The sequence below is a fragment of the Parus major genome, chromosome 8 (genome assembly GCF_001522545.3).
Source record: "Parus major isolate Abel chromosome 8, Parus_major1.1, whole genome shotgun sequence".
NCBI lineage: Eukaryota > Metazoa > Chordata > Aves > Passeriformes > Paridae > Parus > Parus major.
In genome coordinates this window covers 22845445-22862964 of record NC_031777.1, presented here as the reverse complement: position 1 = coordinate 22862964, position 17520 = coordinate 22845445, and the positions used below count along the sequence as shown (strand labels likewise).

At 47.4% G+C, this 17520-nt stretch overlaps 2 protein-coding genes across 6 annotated transcripts in view; both read left to right on the top strand.

Moving 5' to 3' along the window:
* Window positions 1–64: 64 nt before the first annotated feature.
* Window positions 65–9298, top strand: ATPAF1 (ATP synthase mitochondrial F1 complex assembly factor 1). Of its 3 annotated transcripts, none has more exons than XR_001523223.2 (10): window positions 65–297; window positions 1313–1421; window positions 2051–2101; window positions 2809–2871; window positions 3502–3552; window positions 5345–5392; window positions 6300–6395; window positions 7005–7112; window positions 7759–7966; window positions 8050–8142. XR_001523223.2 is itself a non-coding variant. In XM_015636939.2 (9 exons), the coding sequence occupies exons 1-9, from the start codon at window positions 77–79 to the stop codon at window positions 8242–8244; spliced, it is 942 nt and encodes a 313-aa protein (XP_015492425.1). In that variant the 5' UTR covers window positions 65–76; the 3' UTR covers window positions 8245–9298. The 3 variants fall into 3 exon arrangements, 1 of the variants encoding a protein (XP_015492425.1); XR_001523224.2 differs by having other exon boundaries at window positions 7733–7966; XM_015636939.2 differs by lacking the exon at window positions 7759–7966 and having other exon boundaries at window positions 8050–9298.
* Window positions 9299–13564: 4266 nt separating this feature from the next.
* The window catches only part of MOB3C (MOB kinase activator 3C), a 23275-nt gene continuing 19319 nt past the window's right edge, over window positions 13565–17520 (top strand). Inside the window, exons 1-3 of one of the 3 annotated variants that reach the window (XM_015636853.3) lie at window positions 13565–14127; window positions 14775–14830; window positions 15295–15460. The gene's annotated coding sequence lies outside the window, so the exon portion shown is untranslated. Of the gene's footprint in view, window positions 14128–14600; window positions 14831–15294; window positions 15461–17520 lie in introns of those variants that run through there. The other 2 variants (XM_015636852.3, XM_015636851.3) reach the window with 2 other exon arrangements.

Below are 17520 nucleotides of genomic sequence, written 5' to 3'. Positions count from 1 at the left end.
GGGAAGCGCGGGGCGGGCTGAGGGAAGCGCGGGGCGGGCTGAGGGAAGCGCGGGGCGGGCTGAGGGAAGCGGAGCCATGGCGGGGCCGCTGTGCCAGGGCTGGGGCTTGGGGGCGGCCCTGCGGAGCCGCGCCGCGCTCCGGCCGCTCGGGCTGCTGGCACCGCCGGCACGGGGAATGCTGGCACTGCCGGCACGGGGCGTGCAGGGGCCGGGAACGGGAGCGGGAGCGGGAGAGGCAGCGCTGGAGGAGAACCCCTTCTACGGGAAGTACCGGCACAAGATCCAGGAGCTGCGGAGGTGGGCCCCGAGGGAAGCGGCAGCGGGCCGGGGGTGGGCGGGCTGTGTTTTGCGGAAAGAGCGTGCCTGGGGGGCTTTTTCTTGAAAGAGAGATGTTCTATTTTACCTTTTCGCTCCCATGAGACACTCGATTTGTTTAGGCCGATTGCCTTGAAATTCACATGTAGTTGACACCAGGTCAGTGAGAGTCGTCTTCCAACGTGATCAGCTTGATAAGAGATAGTTTTGCGAAGATTAAGTTAAAAGTTTAAGAACATGAATCAATATCATAGTAAACATTTTAAAAGGCCAAATGATGTTAATCACCCAACACTGCTCTCCACGTTTGTAAACCTTTGGAACAGGCAAAGAGTATTTCAGCTTTGGAAATCATTGGAGCAAATAAAGAGTATTCCAACTTTTAGTCTTTCATCGTATCATAAAGGAGAATTTGAACAGAAAATGAGTAAGCAGAAGTTGGTCTTATTTTATGTGCAAGTATATCTGCTGGCAAGGTCACCATCAGAACAGCCTATAGAAGAATCATGGTTTTAAATTATCCTGATAAAGATGGATTACCTTACTTAGCAATATGAATCAGTGAAGCAAAGGACTTCACTGACTCACTCACAGAACCATGAAATCGCTTGGGTTGGAAAGCAACTTAGAGATCAACCACTGCCAACCCTCCTGCCATGGGCAGGAACAGTTTCCACTAGGACAGGTTGATCAGGGCCCCATCCAACCTGGTCTTGTTGGAATCTAGTGCCAAAAACAAATCCAGAGCCTTGGGTCACAGGAGATACTGTGCAACAGCATTCACAGTTTCTTAATCATGCATTGATTTTTCTTGCTTTTTGTCATAATTAAAAACTTAAGATTATTTAAAAGCAAACTGGAATGTTTTAGTTATATGAATTTATGTCCAGTTGGACAAGGAGCAGGGAGTTGGACTTGGGTGATCCTTATGGGTCCCTTCCAACTCGAGCTGTTCTATTGCTCTGTTGTACTGTTAACAGTCCCTGTTCCAATTCAGGTCCAGTCCAGATGTGTTTGAATCCCGTATGGAAAAAAGAAGTGAAATGAAAAAGCAGCCTGTGGGACATTCCAAACAAGGAGAGTTTATCAGATGCATGGAGGAAAAGGCAAGGCAAATTTTCTTTGTAAATCACATACATTGAAACTATAATGTTATTTTTATGGGATCAGTGTAATATTACAAACTTGAAGTATCCCTATCAGTAGGAGCTCTGAAATTTCACTGTGTGATGGCTAAAAGCATTGTTCTGTACTCCTCTGTATTTTTTTGACTGTAATTCCCTGTAAATTTCCTGCTTGAAACCTTGTTTAAGTTTAATTAGTTCCAGAGTAGTTTGGCCAGAGGAGTGACACAATCTTGCATTTCTCATTTTTTAGTGAATGCAAGGAAACTGTTCAGTAATACTGGATCCAAAAGTTTCCTTTTAACCAATCCTTCCTGGCCTTGAAATTCATAGTTCACATTAAGTTGGTAATCTTATTTATTTTACCTAGTCAATCACTTATTTTATTAAAAATACACTGCAGATAAATATCTGCATATAAATATCTAAATATTTATAATATAAATATATGTATCTAAATATATGCATATAAATATCTAAATATCACATCACTCAAAGATCTGCTCTCACTCAGGAGTTTTTGTCAGCAATCAGGTTATGTGTGGCAGGGAAGGCAAATCAATGGTATTAAAGAATTAGCTGTAAAACTAAAGAAGAATGGTTTTTTGCAGGCAGAAGGCTTGGGCAGCAAGACATCAAAGGGAGGATTCACAAAGGAGAAGGTAAGGGAAATGAGCCCAAGTGTTAGGAGGGGACGTGGTGGCAAGGCAAGGGTGTGGATTAACTTGTATTGCCCCAGTCAGTCTTTCAGTCAAGAACACTTTGATATAAACCTGGTGTTTCTTATGCTGCATTTGGGTGTAAGATCTTGGTTTACTGTTGGGATCCCGTTTAGCCTTAAAACTCCTGGCACTCTGGGTTTTTATTACCCTGTCCTTTCTCTGTGGCACTCTGGAAATTCCTTCCAGTTGGGGCATCTGTTCTGAACATGAAATGGAAAAGGTTAAGCTCATTTTACAGCATGGAAATATATTTGCAGTGATCAGCCTGCCTGGAGACAGAAGAATTCTATTTAGCATTCTTTTATTTTGGTAAATCTTCAGTGTACAGCTACCAAAGAGCACATCTTTGAGATGGCTGAAGGCAGAAGGCTGCAGCTCCTTGTGCAGCTTCAGTAGAGGTCTGCACGACTGGAGCAAAGCATGTGCTGTGTCCTGAAAGAATCTATTCTGCCTCAGTGTGTGAATCCACTTCTCAGTGTGTTGCTGCTATGTTTTATTTGGCAATTAAAGGGACTAAGTAACACTGTAAATTGAATCAAGTTTTTCTAGGTTGATTTTTTTCCTCTGTAATTGCATACATTCATTCTGGATTCTAACAAGGTCAGAGAACTGCCATCATGCCAGATTCTTTATGCTTTCTCTTGCAGACACTTGATTCAATTCTTAATGTTGAGATGGTGAAAGAAAAATCAGCAGAGGAGATAACACAGGTGATGGATTTAAATGGAATAAACTTTGCTTCATATCTGTACTTAATAATAATCTACATGTAAGGATGGAAATTTTACTTAGACTGAAAAATAAAACACATTTATGGATGTATATTTACAAAAAGGATATTCACATGGGTATCCATAGCAGAAGATAAAGTTTTCTCCATCTAGGTAAGTCCTCCTAGGATTTACTAGGAGGTACAGGTGCACTGGTATTGCCATCCTGCTGTGTTGAAGAAAAAGACTGTTAACACAGTGAGCATCATCCAAAGACTTGTCTTCTGTTGAAAATGTTTTGTATGTTCTTTATTAAAAAAACCACCACCACCAAAAAAGCCAACCAAAAGTCATTAGTGTGATTATTGGGAAAAATGTGTGAAGCACTTCTGGTGGTTAATAAATACTGAGCCACCTCTGAGCCCACTGCTGATTTGTGTTACATGGTTGGAATCTGTCCTCTGCTACATCTGGAACCTTTGGAGAAGTATGTTGCAGAAAAGTGAGCCAGGCTTGATTGAAAAATGACTTCCCAAAGTGCTTACAAAGGTTAATGGACATTTTAAAGCATTTGATATTACTGCTAAATGTTGGACTTTAACTGTATCTCATCTTCTTTGTTTCCTACAGATTTGGAATCATTATTTTTCTGCAAAAGACACAGTTTATGCTGTTATTCCTGTAAGTAGTTCCTCTACAGTTCTGCACTTTAAAAGCCAGCACAAAAAGCTTTCCAACTGAGATTCTGTTGCTTTTAAAAGCAGTCATTAAAGGAAAGTGAGGTTTCAAGAGCACACTTTCTTTCTGGGCTAAGTGATTTTATTGCCTCAGACAAAGGCTTTTGTTTTCAGAAATGCATACCCCTTTTTTTCTCACTCAGAGGAGTCTCAGTAAATCAAAGACCTTTTTCTGCACACCTGGCTGGAATTTCCAGGCTTATTTTAATGCAAGCATCCAACAATTCTTGCAAGGCCCTAATGTTTATTAAGTAGCATTTGTATTTTTAGAGTTATTTTCCTCAGAGTTGCTTGTTTCTTTGCCCTCTTCCTCACAGTGTAGGCAGCTGCCTTGAGGTTAATGTGGCAGTCCTAGGGCACTTGGCTGGTAACTTGCATGTGGCTAATCATTTGGGACTTACTTTCATACATTTACAATTATTGGCAGCACTGTCTTTCTTGTGATTGCAGGGTGTTTCCTGAGATAAGATCATACTTCTTACTCCTGATAACTTTTCCAGATGTTAATTGTTCTGAGTTTGCATTAGGCTGGAGCAGGCTTTTTTCACTTTGGGAATTTCTCTTTATTATTTTCTTCAGAGTTATTCTGTGATTTTGATCTCTCAGATCTGTCTTTTCACAGCTGTATGTTCCTTGAGTTCTTGAAACCTCATTTAGATCTGGGCTCTGATTTGTAATTGTTTTTGGCCCTTTGATCTGCAGCTGAATTCAGAGGGAGGCAGTATTCTAAATGTGCGATGTGCTGTATGCTCTGAAAGTGGAAGTGTGGGATTTGAAGTCAACCAGCCTCATGTTTCAGTTTTCCCAACATGTGGATGTTGTGAAAATAGTTTAACTTGCACTTTTACTGTAGCAGAGGGCCAAAGCCAGGGACTCCAATTAAAATGATGTAGGTCTTTCATTAGTGGGGCTGGCACTGTGCTTTGGTGCACTGTTTTAGGAGGAGTGTTGGAAGCTTTTTAAGACTTCAATGCAAACCAGATCCCAGGCACATTAGGAACCAATTCTTGGTGTCATCGAGGGGAAAAAAACCCTTTGTCTTTTGCCAGAAACTTTTTGTTGGCTGGAAGAAAGGCCTTTCATAATACTCCCATGCTCAAAAGTACATACAAAGGAATTTCTTGTTGAATGGTATGAGTTTTGTTTCCTGAACACCTAAGAGCAGATATTAATATAGTGCTGGGAAGCAAAAGAAAAAATTAGGCAAAGGATTTGGGGAAACATAGAGAACATGTGAATGAGATTGCCAGGTTTCATCAGGGCTGACCAAATAAGCTTGTGGTTTTAATTTAAATCTAAGCAATAAGTATGTTATTGAGTGGTATATGGGCTGCATTTTTATACTGAAGAACAGATGACAATGATGTAAATCAACAGTGTGGAGCCAGGAATGTCTTGCTCAGCTGTTGACACTACATGATGCAGTGGAGCAATTACTGAAAGAGGATGTAATGTAAGCCTCAGGCTTGGGGCCCCCACATCCAGGGTATAAAGCTCTGGATCCAAGGATTTTGCTGGTGCATGTTAGAGACAGCCTTGTTAAAACAGGATGCTGATGACTTTTAGGTAAATAAGAACTAAATGCGGCTTTCCACACACTCATTGTCATCTGCCCCACAGTGGGACCTTCCCCAAATGGAAGGTGTACCCTCTAAAGGTTAATGAGGTGATTGTGAACAGCTCTGCATCCATGTTTGTATTGTGAAAATTGATCTTCTCTTTCTCCTTCCCCAAAGGCAGACAAGTTTGATTTGATGTGGAAGAGAGCCCAGAACTGTCCATCGGTACGTATAGCAGTGCATGGTTATAGAGCTGAAATTCTTCTCTTCAAAGCCTGATCCATTAACTTTTGACCCTCCTGTATTCATACCCCATCCTGTGTTCATACCCATTGTATCAGCCTGATTAGTAAAATCCAGGTGTTCAAACACTTGTCCTGGTACTCAGATAAAGCCTATTCATATGTATGAAACAGTTTGATCTAGGGAGAAGAGATGGAGGGTTGAGAGAACAGCAGCACAGAATCACCCAGGGACTGGAGACTTTACTGGGTTGATGGATTAGCCCTACCTACTTCACTTGCCAAGAGCAAGATCAAATGTATCTGGCTTCCTGAGCTACTTGGAGGTTGGGAAGTTATTTATAGCCTGAAGTGCATTTCTGTACAGTGCACTGGTTTTCAGTAAGGTATCCTGCAAGATTTTCTGCTTCCATGTTGTCCTTCCCCTGGTGTGGGAAAATGAGCAAGTCTGTAGCCTGTGAAGCTGGATAGGCTGTAAATGTCTGGAGAGAATATGCTTGCTGCCTGATCTGGAGCAGCTGCTAAAATGACAGGATTAAATGCTCTGCTCCTTACCTTAAATTTGACCATTTTGATTTCTAGGTGAGAACAAAAAGTTCAGAGTCTGAATGTTCTCTACTCTCCTTTCCTTTTTATATCTCAAAATACTGATAAAAGTATTTGTCAATATATTTGCTAATGAGTTAATACTGATAAGGTGATTTTGCTTTACTGTGTGCTTTGAGGTCTGTTACTTGTCCTGCTCTTCTGTCACTTGTGGTGGAGCAAAGAAACTGTTTTGTCTGTTGTGGTTCTCTCACTAAAGCATTAGTGCTGGAGGCCAGTGTGACACAGGCATCATTTTATACTAAAGGGAAAACTGGTTTGTTTTCTTTATCATCTCTCTCCAGTTTCTGTATGCTTTGCCAAGAAAAGAAGGCTATGAGTTCTTTGTGGGGCAGTGGTCTGGAACAGAATTACATTTCACTTCCCTGATAAATGTTCAGGTGAGTGTTTGAGATAAAAAGTTCAAAATTAACTTAAGGTCCAGAAATATATAATATCAGCATATTGTAATATATGGTATTTACTAAATAGTTTAGCCAACAGTTTTCCTCACTTATCTTGAAAAGAATTATCATGACAAAAGCTGTTATTAATTATGGTTTAACTGTACATTAGTTGCAGGTAAATTAGTAAAGTTGTGGGTATTATCTCTCTAGTGTGGAGGAGAACGAGGTAGAAATTCAGTAGTCTCAAAACATGAGCAAGAACCAAGTTTTTTAGAACTGTTTGTGCAAGCTACTTAGAATAGTAGTAAGATGTAATATCTGTAAGATGTAATGTCTGTAAGATTAAATATCTTCCTAAAAACTCTGGGTTCTTTTAAGTGCAAAATGGTCTTTAGTCAAGGAAAAAAGCAATCTAGCTCTGCAAATCACTTGTTTTCTGTAAATACCAAGAATAATGAACTTCTAATTAGAACTGACCCTTAAGCCCTGGGAAGTAACTGCCTCTATGGCAGTTAATGCTTAAAGTTTTGTAATCAAGCACCCAAATCTGCAGTGGAGTGAAGGTTTTTATGGGATACTGACAGGTTTCTTTCTCTCCTTCAGACCCAAGGTGAAACTGCTCCAAGTCAGTTGGTCTTGTACCATTATCCTGATCTGCAGAAGGAGAAAGGGATAGTACTAATGACAGCAGAAATGGACTCAAAGTTCTTGGTAAGAGAAGTCTTCTCACTGGCTTCCTTCATTTTATGCTGCAACTCGTCCTATAATTTTGAATTAAAATTGAATTACATTGAAGCCTTTCAAAGACCCTTTGCCAAAGATTGGTCTCACTGTCTTTCTTTAGCCTAATGTACTTAAGGCTAGGGAAAGCTATAAGGGAGTTGGCAGTCTTTGGTGATTTCAGTTTATGAATTATTATTATTTTTTAATTGGGGTATTATAGTTGAACATTGTAAAAGAGCAAAGCTTCTGTTTCTCTTACCAACAGCAGCAAATTTAAATGAAAGCTGTTGCTGCCTTGTCCTGGTTTAGGGCAAATAATATGTAACATATGTGTAACATACTATGTAACATAAACAGAACAGATGGTTGGGGATACAAGCATCATAAAGTCGCTCCAGGACATACCTGCAGACAAGTTAAAACAGTGTTTTGAAGCTTAATCCTGTTTGTCAAAGCAGGAGACTCGGGTCTCCTGAGTGGCACTGGGCACTGTAGTGGTGGAACAGGATGATAAAAATATCCCTTCTCTAACTGACCTCCTGACACCCCTTCTGAAACAATGAGTAGAGTAATTGCTAATGCTTTTCTTTTTCCCTGTTGGATCTCAGATCAAACAATCAATCTTTGCAACTAGGTCAGCTGTAAGAAGGGAAAAATGAGGACTTGGTGCATCTTGGAGTGGGCAGGGATCACAAAAGACACACTTGACCTCTGAGGCAGATGCACAGCAGGAGAGTTGCTAAAACACAAGGTGCTGAAGTGTTTAAGTAGGTCAGGAGCCACAGGGAAGTGGTTTGTTGAGAGATTTGCTGAACTAAAGCGACTTGGAGTTGAGCCGCGTGGTGAGTACACTGTGGCATTTCTTTGCCAGTGGGACACTGGCACAGCCCCAGGCTGATGGTAACAGCTCTGTTCTCACTCCCAGGTGGTCCATGATGCCCAGTGCTTGGCCAACCAGGTGCAGCTGTTCTATGCCACGGATCGCGCCGAGACCTACGGATTAGTGGAGACCTTCAACCACAGATCCAGTGAATTTAAATACATGTCAGTTATAGCAGAGCTTGAGCAAAGCGGGCTTGGAAGAGAACTGAGACCTGGGCAGGCTTCTGACAAGTCATAGAGCCTGGCCTGTGGTGAAAGGAGACAGCAGCAGACAAACAGTCCTAGGAGGGGTGGTCCAGTGCCTTCTGTTTTACAATTTGGATTTGGCCACAGAAAGAGTCTGCAGACATCCTGGGAGAGTGACAGTCAAGCCTGTCTGGCACTGATGCAAGATGAGGACTCGGGCCATTTGAACAACAGCAACTAATTGCCAAAAAATGGAGCCCTGCACTTCATCAGAAATCAGATGTAATCAGTTACATCAGATGTAACTTCATCAGAAAGAGACATTTTCCCTGTCCTGTAACTTCCTGCTGCCTGCTGGATTGTGGCAACCTGAAATAAAGTGACAGAAGGGGAACTCTGTAACGGGCTGTACTGACATCAGGAAAGAGATGACAACCAATGTTCCCAGTAAATGCATTTTAAATACTCTCCACCATTATAATTGCATGGTTCAGTGCTTTTTAATCTGTGTGGAATTCATACAGGCTTGTCCATCAAGAAGAAAGAATAGGAGCAATGGTCTAAGACAGACACCTCTTTGTTTCTTTGTGAGGTTTCTTACACAGATGTATATTGTGGTCTGAGTTTTTCTCAAGATTGAAAAAACAGAGTCACTAGATTTGTTCTGGGAATTTTCTGCTTCTTAATTGATATATTAATTGTATCCTGTTGTGATGTTTCTGTCTTTGAGATGTTTTTGAGCAGTATGAATGGTTTTATTTTTTAGTGTATTTTTAATAGTGTAGAGGAATCATTGCCTGTTTTACAGGATTATTTTTTCTCAGGTTGGCATCTAGTCAGCCAACTCACAAATGACATTTGAAGGAACAAAAAATAACTCTTGTTCCCACTTCAGGAAAGACACTATCCATAATAAAGGAAAGATGGACTGGCATAGTGACAGAGAGAGTCACCAGCCAGCTTCTTGTTTGTCAAGTGAAAGAAATGTCTTGGTATGAACATGCAGAGCTGCTTTAACACAGCAGTGTTGGTAAGAGCCTGGCTTTACAGACTGCAGCAGACTGGGGGTTTAAAACCTGCCCCAAGTAAAAGAATCCCAAAACTGATGCTTTGAGCTTCTTGTGTTCATTCCCAGCAGAAGCAGGCAGCACATCCATGGCCAAGGACACTGCAGCAGTGTGATGCACAGCCTGTGGGGGTTACCAGCACTGCCACCACTGCACAGGGGGACACAGGACAGACAGGAGCTTCCAGGAGCATCACTGAAATACTTCCCATGGCTATGTCTTCCCAGCACTAACTCTTCCTTAGCACTAATTATCTCTGGGCCACATTGCACCTTGTCAGCCTGCTGGAGCTGGCTGCTTCGTTCCCTCCTTTGGCAGAGAGAAGGGGGGAAGAAGGATCTGCAGTTTGTCTCTCTGTTGGAGGGCATGGCTGGTATTAACTTTCTTCAATAACCACAACCTGATATGAAGCTGTGGTGAGTTATGAAGGTTTCTTGCACCATCTTTTTGCTGTGTAGTTGTAGGATCCTGCTGCTGGAATGCCCACTGTCACTCTGCACTTCCTCAGCCCATTCTTTGCACTACATGTCCTTAGAAAGGTCCTGTCCAACCCAGCCCATTCTCTGATTTTATGACATGAACACTTCAGCTGAGCACTAAAGCTACACAGTGCAGTTTTATGTTGAGGTCTATTTTACCACCAACTCTTAGATGTGTGAACTCCTGTCCATTCAGGAAGTTGCAGAATGTTTCTAGAGGAGGCAGATCTTCTCTTGGGGCCTTGCTGAAAGGAGATGGTTTTGCTCCCTGGTAATGTCTTTTGGTTTCTGTTCACTGAGTGTGTACAGAGCAGTCTGCAGAGCTGGGGAATAATCAATCAGCAAAGGCATGGATAGGGCTGTGATAATCTGAACAGAAAATCACCTTTATTAAAAGGCATTTCTACTTCTGGTTTATAGTGTTCATGCTCCATTTATCATTTTTCCTTAGTTGATAGAAAGGCTGTTTTGATTAATTATTCACTTCCTACTTTGGAGAAGTCGAAGTTTCTGCATTCATTTTTAATGTAGCTATAATGTAACATCCCTGAGAGTGAAATCCAAGGCTTCCAAATCTACACCTCAGCTTCTTTCTGAGCATAAAAGACCAAATTCTCAGGTATAAGGCTGTAGTGATCACTACCTGCAATTTTGAGTGGTGTTTTTTTCAACCCACCATGTGATTTTTTCCTAAAATAAGAACGTCTCAGAGGCTTTAGAAAAGGCAGAAGTGGCCAGTGATAAGCCTGAAACTGGGATGAAGACCCATAATAAAAAGGTCCAACAGAATCTCTAGGTCTAATCCAATGCCCCACTGAATGACTGCTGCAAGGGGGAGTAACCCAGCTGAAGAGCTGTCCCTACAAACCACCCTTGCTGCAGAAAGCAGCAGTGATTTGTGGCTGTGTGCCTTCTCCAGTGCCTGAGACGCACTTGTGCATGACCTGTGCTGCCTGGCACAGCCATGGCATGGGCTGACCACGGGCGTGGATGGGCACTACAAGCTGCAGAGTGGACACAGACCCCCGCGGCTGTCTGGCTTTCTGCAAATCAGCAGCTGTGCCAGTTTCAAGCCACTCACACAGAATTTTAAAGATTTGATGCCCTTAGGATCTGTGCTGAACCTTAGGGCTGGTGAAAAACAATACTGTTAGGCTTGGCATGGGGAGAGAGGTAACAGGGCGAGAAGGTGGCTGTGGGATTAATGTGCCATGCAGCCACTAGAGGGAAGGTTTGCCTCCTGATTCTGAGTTCTGAGCACACACAGCTTGCCCGAGCCTGTCTGCTCAGCTTTGTGAACTTGATGAGCTGAGGACTGTAGAGATGCTCAGGCTGCTCCTGTATGGTCCATAACGAGCTGGGCTGCGCTGAGTTCAGCTCATGGGTCCACCAGCCCCGTGTCCTAGATCCCACCTGAGCTGTCTCGGGAAGGGCAAACATCCTGAAGTAGTTTCCCAGCACGTTTTACTGATTGCCAGTCTTTTTTTGGGCCAGGATCTTCCCGAGATGGATGTGTCTGGTTTTAGTAGCCATCAAATGGGCACATTCAGGGAGAGGAAGCCCAGGACTCCCGGTGGCCCCATGTAAGCTTCAGCCCCTGCAGCATCCTGCAGCAAGGACTTGCTGGCTGAAGCAGGAGCCCCCTCAGAGCTGGCTGTGGTCTGCCTCCAGCTGTAGGAGAGCCCAGGACTGGGATGTGGCAGGAATTCCCTCTAGGAGTGGTGGAGTGAGTTTTGCAGGCAGAGGCTCTTTGTTACCAGCATCTCAAACCTCTGGCTTGCCCACCTGCCCCTGTCACCCTGGGGAGATAAACCCAGAGCCCATCCTGCTCCCAAGGGAGAATGGTGGCAGTCAAAGCAATTAAGGAAGTGCAGACTGATGGGATGACATTCTTATCCTTCCTTAAAATGATGACTCCAGTGCTTTTTCATCTGTGCCTGGCTTTTTTCCCTGTGCCCTAGAAAATGGCAAGACTCCAGTGCCCTGTGATCCATGTCTGAAGAAGCTCTCACTCCCTGTCTCTGAGTTTGGGACATGATGGAGCAGAGCAGGGGAACTGAGTGTTCCCGACACTGCATAGCTGAGGCAGACTTTTCTGGACACGTCCTGTTCCTCTCTGGGAATAGCCAGAGCAAACCCGCTGCTCCCTTGGCTTTGTCTTCTGGACTGCACAGGCATTCACAGCCTTCAAGCCCTGCCTAGGAACATGCATCTCCCGGGCTGCTGAAGGGCTGTGCGAGAGCCCAGCGCAGTGCTGGGGGCTGGCAGGGGGCTCTCCCACCCTCCCCCCGGTGCAGCCATGTCCTGACAAGCCTTGCGAAGCTGCTTCGCCGTCCTGGGCCTCTTCCCGTGACTGCCCATGAGCTCCGATGGAGCCGCCCAGTGCTCCGGGCTCGCTTCCGTCCCTGCTTCCTTCCCCCGATAAATCCAGCCATGCACCTGCCTCCAGGAGCGAGGCCAGCATTCCCCTCTTCCTTCCTCCAGGCAGACAAATGCCCTCTTTACAATAACACATCCCTCCTTCCCCAGACCTGTCCCTCGGACCTTTTCCTCTCTCCCAAGTGGCTCCTGCTCCCCCTCCCCACAGCTGGGATACCGGGTGGCTCTGGACCATGGGCTCTCTGCTCTGTGAAGTTTCCAAAACCTCACACGGGGGGAAGGTATCTGAGCAGGAGGGACTGTCCACCCGTGGACTTGTGGGGCTACAGCTGATGTAATTCCAGCCCTCCTGGTGTTCTCCTGGCCCCTCTCCTTTGGCTCCAGACTGCTGAGGGTGGGAGGACCCCATCTCGCCTCCAAGTATTTTGGCTCCATCTTGCCTGAATGTAAATCCTGGCTATGCGTTGCCTTTGGGATCTTGGCTATTTGGCCAAGCCCCCTCAGTTTTGGATTTCTGCCCATTTTCTGCAGGGATTTCAGTTGAAAGTTTCCTCCTGGCTTGGCATTTGCTGTTGGGAGTTACATCTGCTCCACAGACCTCCACCTCCCTCTCACAGTCTGAGGACATTTTGTTGTTTCCTGCATCCCAGGTCCCCAGGAGATTGAGCAGCATTGCTCAGCCTTTGCTGGGACTTGGGGTGGCTGTTATGAGCACCCAGCACCAGGGATGAGAAAAAACTTCACCTGAACCTGCTGGAGTCAGGAATGTAGCTGATTTGCCAGTGACAAGAAGACTCTGCTGGATTACTTGAGCTTGATCCTGATTTTAGGGGTGTTACTTTGACCTGAGACTTATCTGCAATGACTGTGAGAGATTCACTCATGATCAGGGCAAGGCTTTGAGAGGGCTCAGCCTGCAGGTCCAGGGAGGATGCACACACACAGTCGAGCTCTGATGGATCCTGCATGTCCTTGGTGTGTCCTCCTGTCTCCTGGTTCAGGACCTGCCCTTCAGCCATGTCCCAAATGGGGACAGGCAGAAAAGCAAGGGGCTTCTGGGGTGTGCAAGCTCCAGTTCCCTTCAGGTCCAGTCAAAAGTGATCCACCAGTTGCTTCTGCCTGATTAAATGGGCCCTATGGTGACTTCTTCACTTTGAATAAGATGCCACTGCAGGTACCAAAGAGTTTCTATTGCACCTGCACCAAACCAACCTCACAGAGAGAGGGAGGAAAGGAGAGTAAATGCCTTGCAGGGCTGGGCTTACCTTCCTCAGGGCTGGCTGGTCTGAGAGGCCGCTGGATGGATTTATTTTTAAAGGCTGCCTCTGAACATTGTGCCTCAAGAGCAAACCCTGGCATCACCCGCAGCTGAGAAGCCGTGCTCTGGGTAAAGGATCCTGCAGAGACACATCCTGCTGGATGCACAGGCTGCACGGGTTTGGGAGATACACCCACGGCTGCATCCCCAGGGGATGCCAGGCAGGTTCAGGGAATCCTAAACCCTCCAGCTTTATGCAAACGTGCCCATCAGCCACATCCTCCCTGCTCTGTGCCCCTCTGCCCAGCTCGCCCCATCACCTGCAAATGCTTGGCTTGGCCTGAGTTTAACACTAAGAAAGAAAGGCTAGAAAAGTTTCCCTCACTAGGACTGTCCCGGTGCCAAACAGTTTGCAGACGCTTCGGTAAGGCCGAAGATGTGTGAGCATCACACATCTCATCCCCTGGGAGCGACACGGCACCGTCCCAGGAAGGGAACCGTGAGTGCCAGGGCTCTGCTCCCCCTGCTGCGACACCCACCAGCATCACCCGTGCGGTGCACAGCAGTGTTCCACCCCCAGCCTTTTGGGGACTCTGACCCCAGAGCAGATCCCGGCTCCTGCCAAGCCATCCCACGCTGCCTGGCCGCTCCTGCCGGCGCCGAGCGTGCTGGCTCGGGCTTGCCTTTGCTGAGCAGGATTTAAATACCGCAGCGCGCTTCAGAACCCACCCCACCTCCGACAGACACGGAAAGTAAGTGCTCTGTGCAGAGAAAGTTTTTCTCTTTCTTTCTTTCTTTCTTTCTTTCTTTCTTTCTTTCTTTCTTTCTTTCTTTCTTTCTTTCCCCCTCTGTGGCATTTCTGTTTTGGATGGCATCCAGCTAGGCCTGGCATGGAAACCCCCGGCTGTTTTTTGTGTGTGTGCAGAGCGGGGAAGGATGAAGGGAGAGGGACTGTGAAAAGATGGGGGGAGGAGGGGAAAACACGCCGGGATTTCATCTCCCTTCCCCAGCTCCCTGCTGTCCCGTGAAAGCCGGAGCCAGCCAGCGGCACGGCACCGCACGCCAAGAAGGATCTCAGCATCCAGGAATGGTGAGTGGGTGTGGGTGCGAGTGAGCGCCCACCCCTGCGAGCCCCTGCGAGCAGGGCCGCTTCCGAGCGGGTTTTCCAGGGACAGCTGGAGCTGCCGGCAGGGTCAGGATGTGACATCACTGAGCGGAGAAAATCCCTCGGCCCCGGTTTCTCTAACGAAACCCCCGTGAGCGCTGGAGCGAGGCAGTTCTCCCTGCCGCTGCCGCTGCTGCGATCCCCGAACTGCCCATAGTCCCGAAAGAGAGCCCGGCTTGGACTTTGTGTCTTTGTAACTTTATTTTTTTTTTTTTTTTCTTTTTCCTCAATAAGAGCAGAAAGTGCAGCGGAGGGATTTGAGACTGGAAGCCGCCGTGCCGGGGGATGAGGTGAGTCCCGGGAGGTAAAAAGTCTGCGCCGCACCTCTGAGGATGCTCCTGGGGCGCTTTTCAGCACGGGATGGGCAAGACCTGGGTTGGCATTAGCCTAGGAGAGAGCAATTCTTCACCCAGTCGGGCCATGGACGCCTGCAGAAGGCTCTTCCCCTTCCTCTGGGGTGTCCCAGCTCAGTGTGTGAATGCCAGGAGCCTGTTTTGGGGCTGCTGGGCAGGGATCCGTGCGAGTGAGCGGCGGTGCGCAGGGAAAGGGGGTCCCTCGGGCAGGGGACAGGCAGGGGCAGGGGGACAGACAGGAGAAGGCAGCACACGAGTTTCTCGAAAGGGACAGCCCCGGCAGCGGCTTTGCCGGCGTCGGAGGGAGGGTGGAAAGTTGTGGGCGGGGGAACTGGGTGAGAGCAAGCGGTGGAGATGGGTTTTCCGCAGCTGGCTTATCTCCTCTCTTCTTCTTCCTTGAGCTCGCAGGCCTGGAGCTCCCGGTGTTTGGAATTACGGCCCTGACAACAGAGTGATCACCCTTGGGACTGAACCAGAGCTGTTGGACACCACTGAGGCCATTGGACACTTCAGGGCTCACAGCAGCTTACTGGTAGTAGCAGTGGGATCTCAGCTCCCAGGAATGAGGTACCCCCCAAAAACCCCCAGCCCCACCAGGAATCTAGCCTAAAAAGAATGGGACATGCTGCCTCTAACGTGGAGAGATGCTGCTTTGCTTTTCTGCTTGGAGGTGTCTTGTGTGGTTTGAGAAAAGCTGTATTGGTGCCTTTGGGCCAGGGAGCTGCTGCTCTGCTGGTGGCGTGGCAGGGAGGCAGGACAGGGAGCAGGACAGAGCGGGGGGACAGCAGGGGACATCTGCAGGGTGGGTGTAAGCAGTCCTGTTCCTGGAAGCCATCCAGGTCCGTTTCTCACGAGCTGGGGATTTCCAAGCACCATGTGAGCTGGGGGAAGCACCAGCACAGCTTCCCGCTGGCAGCTGTCCCCAGCTGGAGCGTGGGGTCTGAGTCCTGCTCTGCTCCAGGATTTGTGCCCGTGGATGCTCTCGTGGGTCTCTGCAGCACCAGAGGAGTTTGCACAAGGAAGGTTTGGCAGCTGAGAAGGAAGGTTTGGATGCTGCTGAGAGCCCAGGGCTTCCCTGAAGCTCCCCCAGCCCACGTGCTGGGCCTTGAGCCCCCTCCCGGCATCTTGTCCTGGCTCATTTCCTGGAATTTTCTATCGTTTAGGTTATATTTGGGATCAGCAGCCAACCATCCCATTTCTCACGGACAGCCCAGCTGGGGCTTGGCTCCAGCAGGAAGCACAGAGGGAGTGGGGCCAGTGCCCCAGGACTCTGCTCCCCTGCACCCTCCTTCTGCAGCCCTCCTTCCTCAGATGATTACAAGGCTGGAAAGGCTTGTAAAATGAGGGAATATGCTCCCTTCCCTGGAAGCACCATTTGCCCACAGCCCCTCCCTGGGTCAGAGCTGCAGTCTCTGCAGTTCAGGCTTGCTTTGGAGAAGTCTTTGGGGCATGAGTCCCAAGAAACAGCCCTGGTTTCAGAGATCCTCTAGGACAGGCTGAAGACCAAACTTTATCTGGACTTCTTTGGGGCTTGAAGGGAAGCTCAGAGGCAGGGCTGCTGACTTCTCAGGCAGGCAGTGAGGCTTCCTAGAGCAGTGAAAAGCCAGCTGGGACCAGCAGGTTTCCGGGCAGACTGTCCATCTGGAGGCTGTCTGTCTGTCTCAGGGCTCTGGCACATGGTGGCTGAGCTGATGCTGCCTTTCTCCTCCATCTGGGATGGGGCTGGGTGGGACTTTAACACTGCCTATGGTGGGGAGAAGGGAATCCCCTAAAGCAGAGAAGCAGTAGAAATCTGTGTGGCCCAAAGGCCATTTCCCTGGGGAAGCCTGAGGGGGATGTGCAGAGCTGGTGGTAATTAACCTATGCTTTGCTCTAAGGTGCCTGGAGCTGGGCAGGTCTGTGCTCTGCCTCCTGGGCCTCTTCCCAAAGCTGTGGATAGCTGGAGTCTCCCTGCAGGTTGCCCACTGTGCTGGACCCCTCGTTGTGCTCCCCCGTGGTCGCACTGCCCACGAGGGTTGGAGTGTGCTGCGAACACAGCAGATTCCAGGCAGATGCTTCTGCCGGGGTGTCACTGTCTCAGGATGGATCCAGGGAGGATGCACTTGGCTCTGGAGCCATGGGAGGTGCTGGTGTCAGAGCTTTCCTCTCTCCTTGCCCTTCACACTTGTTAGGGCTTCCCTGAGACCCTTGCAAGGCACTTTTCCCCTGAAGCCTTTGCAGCCCTTAATGTAAAGGGAGCCTGGGGAGGGAGACCAGTTTTGAAATTGGGGACACTGAGGCAGGGAGCCAAGGACCAGCACTGTGACCATCCTGGAGTCTGGCAGTGCATCTGTCTGATCCTTCCTGCTGGGTTTCTGAGTAAAGCTTATTTGGGGTCAAAACCGGAGGTTTTCTTTGGTGACCTTGCCCCCATGTCTGCAGGACTGTGAGGAGGAAGCCACTCTCCCTCAGTTCTGCCTGCTCTTCCCTTTTGTTTTGTTGTGTCTAAACAGACCTGTCAGAGTAGTTCTTATTTTACTACAAAACCCTCATCTTGTTGTGTTTCTCAGTGGTTTCCAAATGATAGGAAGGGAAAGGGAAAGGGAAAGGGAAAGGGAAAGGGAAAGGGAAAGGGAAAGGGAAAGGGA